General features: G+C 52.6%; 1 protein-coding gene across 1 annotated transcript; it reads right to left on the reverse strand.

The window, feature by feature from the left end:
• Positions 1-1005: 1005 nt before the first annotated feature.
• CGGC5_v017140 (uncharacterized protein) lies at positions 1006-4625 on the reverse strand (the record flags this gene model as incomplete). The annotated part of the gene is made up of 12 exons (XM_066153784.1): positions 1006-2783; positions 2840-3059; positions 3185-3203; positions 3256-3308; positions 3572-3631; positions 3715-3746; positions 3811-3865; positions 3937-3960; positions 4060-4103; positions 4169-4286; positions 4412-4536; positions 4610-4625. The coding sequence occupies 12 exons, from the start codon at positions 4623-4625 to the stop codon at positions 1006-1008; spliced, it is 2544 nt and encodes an 847-aa protein (XP_066006880.1).
• Positions 4626-5279: the final 654 nt, after the last annotated feature.

A 5279-nucleotide genomic window follows, 5' to 3' on the forward strand; every position in this document is an offset into this window, starting at 1 on the left:
GGAACTGAGTAGCGACTCCGAATACTCTTGTATATAGATAGCACACCGAAAGTACAAGCAGGCTTCTTCCGTTTGCGACAGAGCGCTTTGCTGGTAGTTGGTGTCCGTGTTGAAGGTGTCGGACGATACTAGAAACGCCTCCAAAGCCCTGCGCTGGAGAGAGATCTTCTCGTCGTCATCAAGGCAGTTGTGAGCTTTCTCCCTTAGAGCCAACGACCATTGAAATGTAATCTTCCTGGCTTCGCGCAAATAGTCAAGACACTGAGTTTCAATTGTGACAGATCGAGTGAGTGTGAGGAGTCGGCAGGCAAGTGAAATCAAGGTGGCGAGTGCTGCCGATGACTGCCAATTCTGCTCGAAGCGTTGTGTTGCATCGGTGATGCCTTCGAGAAGCTTGCTGGCAAATTGCTCATTCTCGCAGATGTCGTGCGCGGACCTCACAGCATGTCCACTACCCGGACCGGCTTGGTAAATGCACTGCCAAATCGTCAACGTGACTTCCCATTTCTTGAAATCCACCATCGGCGAGAACAGCTGAACAAGGATGTTTTGGTACTGAATATTGACACCTAATGGAATAGACGCCACAGCTTTGTACTCCTCTACGGTCATCTCTTTGGGACAGGCACTCTGGGTGGCGATAACCAAGTTCGGTGGAGGTCCGCACGGTTCAGCCGCGGGTCGAAAGAGAAATTTCTGCAGAGACGCTGAACAGAGTGGCAATCTGTATGTACAGCTGTGTGGAATCTTGTCCGTTACCGAGAGGTCTTGGATGAAGCAAGATCTCCTCTTGTCGTGGTACATGAATTGTAGCCCATTGTTGAGAAGCACGTTTGCTTCAGTGGCTGAAGCCACAACGACTGGGTTACGGTGGACGACAACATTGGGCTTCGTTTCCGATAGGAGCTGGACATTTTGCGACAAAACTCTCGCTTGATGGTGTGGCCGGAGTGCATCGTAGTTGCGCAGTGGGTACTGAGACTGCGGCCGTCGGAGGTTGGCATGTTATACCTTGAGAACGTCAAGAAGGACATAAAAACTGGCTTCTCGCCAGTAGCCAAATGATTGCGGAAGTTCAAGTTCGAAGACGACGGACTTCTTTTGGAGATCCTGCCTTGGGAGCGGCCATTCGTGAACATAGATTTGAAGACTTTGGGCCTCTTTCTGGTATCCGCATCTAGTGCAGCATGCGCTGCGCGTCTGGTAGTAGCCGCCACTGTCGTGGTCCAAGTCGTCGACGTAGGTACATTCGCTTTCGCCGTACTTCTTCATAAGAGCTTTGTATCTGTCCTGTACGCGTTTCAGTTCACAGCGTTTGGCTTCTCGTTGCTTGGTTGCGTCGGCTTCAATAAGAAGCAAGAGCTCTTGATGCCGAGTGGACTGTTGGAAGTACCGTAGGGAGAAACTGTCGGATGCACCAAAAGATTTGTAAATGTGGAAAGCTGACAACCGAGAATTGGACCTGCTGGAGCGATCGACCAGATACCGTTCGATTTCAAATATCCGTCTCATCTGTCTTCTCAACGGCAGCAAGAAGTTCTGGAACAAGCCTCGAGGAATTCCAGGGTCGTAATCAGCCAGCAGAGGATGTGCGTGTATTGCTGCTTTGTCGCACGCCACCCAAAGTTCCAGTATGGTAAGCAACATGATGGACGTCGTCTCCGGGTTTCCACAGTACATGCTGCTTGCTGCATTATGATAACTCTCGATAAGATGCCGTAGCTGGAGGCAGGTGTTGAGATAGTCTTCGGCTAGCTGTGAAGACATCCAATGCTCAAGGTGCATTTCCACCCAAGTCTCAAAAGCCACAAGGGTCAGTGCAAGATGATCGTCATCAGACGAATCAATGGATGTCGGTAACGATTGACCTTTATACTTGGTCAGCCTCCATGACGGAATGAAGACACGGCTATTATCCATGACCTGACGCCTTCTGATGGAATCAAGAAAGCCATCGAGACCGGGAAGAGCGATGACGATGTCTTGCGAAAAGTCGATAGTCTTGAGGCGAGAAAAGTGAGTTGTCAGGTCGATTGACGTCTTGTTCCGAATTACCGTCCATCGCTCCCGAAGAAAGCTATTTGCGTAACGCATCTGATTGTGGACATAGTCAAGAGCACTGGCGTGGGTCTCCCGTCCGATCTTGAGAAGCCTCCTGGAACACTTGGCCGTCATTGCGTACAGTATATCTGAGTCCAGGCCAACATCCAGGGCTTTCTGAAGAACATTGGCCATGAGGAAAACCATGAACAGCTTGTAGGTTTTGACGCCGTACTGAGGGGTCCCAGCCAAACGGATGAACGACAACTGGAGGACTACACGAATGAGCATCCACATTGGCGACCTGCGCCAGGGAAGGCAGGCCTGCCGCCACAGAACTTCTTCTCGGGTGTTCTTCCAGATTCTGTCAGACGCTGTGGGCTGACCGACTGCCAGGAGAAATGCGTGCAGTAGCTCCGTGACCATTTTCGGATGAGTCGTATCACGATTCTCGTCCTGGAGTTGCCCGGCCTTCTTGGCCTTGGGCTTGGTCTCGGCGGAGGGCTGCGTACTCATTTTACTCAATGTGGCTGCCAGGGCGGTGATGAACCCGTCCTCCCGAGCGTTCTCGAGATTGATGGAGACGGCAGTCCCAGGAAAAGTACGGCGCAAACGTCCGGTGGTCATGGTGACATCTTTATTGCAGACCGACAGTTCAAAGGCTTCCACCCTGAGCGTTGAATCAACTCGGCTGATCAGGACGCCCGCGTTCTGCTCTCTGATGTGAAGACCGACTGAGCCAGCTGTAATGAAGTTACTACTGAGTGCCATCCCAGCATGAGCAGGGAAGGATTCTTACGCGAATCCAACACGTGGCGCATAATCTCAGCAAGTTTTGCTTCATCAACGGCTGTTCTTCCACCCAAAGGCTTATGAGCGGTGAGCATCTTATGCACCATGTCCGTGACCAAGGCGACAGGTTCCTGCTGAGATTCTGTGACGTGGCTACCAAATTTGCCCAGAGCGTTATGAACGCACCGCAAAAGGGCAATGTCGTAGTCATGAGCGGAGTCATCGGACTGTGGGAGTTGAGAGAGAAGGAAAATGTGACGAGCGAGGTAAAGAGACGTATCCTGGGCGGTGCGGGCCGCCATCTTGAGAGGTGTAGGCTGGTCGGGACTTGCTGTGTAGCAGACAATAATACCGGGTTTGAAGATGAGTGACTGACGAGAACATTAGCTAGAGGCACATTAGCTGAAAGAGGGCTCAGCGCACCAGTGGCTGAGTGTGACTTGAGCAAAAAAGACGATATCGTGGATTGTTTTTTCCTTTTTCTTCGTTAGAGAACTTGACTTGAGAGTATTGCAACTTTTCCAAATAGATGTTCTTGAGCCTGATTTGACGTTGGTAGGAAAACAGGCGACCATAGTCATTGATATATGTGGAGAGACCCAATCAGTATGTGTAAGCTGAAGACGTGTTGAGAAGCGTCAACGAAAGCAGCAGCAGGTAAAGACTTCCCGCGAAACCGTCGAGTGCTGCGGGAGGCCTTCATGCAGGTGCAATCCATGAAAGTGTTGGGAGTACCTACCTCATCAAAGCCAGTGAAAAGTATATCTAGCGAGGCTTCAGCCCAACGGATTTTAAGCCTCTACAATCAGGCAACGTTAGTGTTTGCCATTGCCTTATCTTGCGCGCTCTGCTCCGACACGTATGATCTTGAGGCATCACTACTTGGGTCGTTCCCGTTTGAAGAGCCTCACTGACTGGGTTCTCAGTCAGCTCCAAATCACATGTGTGTGGCAGTTCTCGTTCTGGAATGATACGCACAGGACAGGCTGAATCCACGGGTCTTTGATGCCTCTTTGTGCGATGCTTTCCGTACCTGGCTCTCCGTGGTGTTTAGAGCCGAGGCTTTTCAAATGTCAAACTATGAGTGGGATGAGGAAACCGAACTGTCGTCGGATAGTTTGAGAAACACTAGACTTGTGGCATGATTTCGAAATCAGTGGTGCGCCAAAATCATCGACGTTACGTGGTCTCAGCCGGGAAGGGGGACCGAAGGAACATCTCACTTACGGTACCGAGCCCGTCTCTGCGTCTCGCTGCCCAATCCTCGTGCCCTGCGCCTCTCTGAGCATAATTTCCAACTTGATGGGCAGAACGTTGTTCCACAGCAGGCGCGTACCTTGTGCGTGGCTGTTCCGGGCGATCTCCTTGACCGACCGGGGTTCGGCGCCGCATCGGTGGGCCGTCCGGATGCCGTCCACGTGTCTCGGGTCTACGGCAGCGGCATCGGACCGCCACTAGTTGTTCCGTCCACGGTCTTTCCGTTTCTCTATCGGTGACAGAGATCGTAAGGCACCTAGTCTGCAATTCCATGTATCGCCATCATGACATCGCGAATGGTTTCTTGGGCGCTTGATATGACCTCGACCGGTGGTTTGTGATAGATTGTGCTGTCCAAGACGCTAAGTGATGGGCGGATCGCGGGGCGGGGAGGGAACTCGCCTCCCGCGGACTTTCGCCGCACCTCCCGGCAACGCGATTTTTCTGCTTTTTGCAGAATGCGTTCGTCAGTGGATGTTCGGAAAGTGGTGACAAGCTTCAGGTATTGAGCAATACCCACAGGTCTTGCAAATCATAACTCCGCTATCGATTCGCGCGGCGTGAGCGCTGGAATGGAGTGGGACGGTGATGCAGAGCTTTCGACGTGCGAAGATGAAAGTATCCAGTGACTGCCCAACGGCGTGCGCAAAAAGACCAGGAAAAAAGGCGGGATTACAATGAAAAAGTCACCGCGGTAGAAAGGGCAAGCGTCGATAATCAGACGTCCGATGCGCCATGTTCTCTCAGCCGCGGCGTTGCTGAATTGCGGAAAGCTGATCTGCACTGCGCCGCGGCACCGCGTGACGACGTCGGATGCACATCCCTTCTGCACCGTCGCCAGCGGCCTTTGCAGGGAACAGGCATCGCTAGCTATGGCTCTGTGAAGCGGATGAACCGCCAGCGGATGAACCGCCAGGAAGTGTAGCATGGTAAGCCGCCGATTCCCCGAAGCTTCCCCGTACTTCAACCGACGCAAAGCCCTCCAGGCATCGCCCGCCTGCTTTCACTCACGCACTGAAGGTGCCTAACCCCTTTCAGCTTGCCCCGCCAATCCAAGCGAGTGGAGAGGCAGGCGGCTTGGCTGCGCACGACACCCGGCAGCGTCCGAAGCGCTGCAATCTGCTGCGATTCCCGTTAACGGTTAGCGGCAATGGTCACGTTTTCATCGCAGCGGATTGTGGCTCTAGTAC

Source organism: Colletotrichum fructicola, assembly GCF_000319635.2.
Source record: "Colletotrichum fructicola Nara gc5 chromosome Unknown KSG_Nara_v1_contig11, whole genome shotgun sequence".
Classification (NCBI taxonomy): Eukaryota; Fungi; Ascomycota; class Sordariomycetes; order Glomerellales; family Glomerellaceae; genus Colletotrichum; species Colletotrichum fructicola.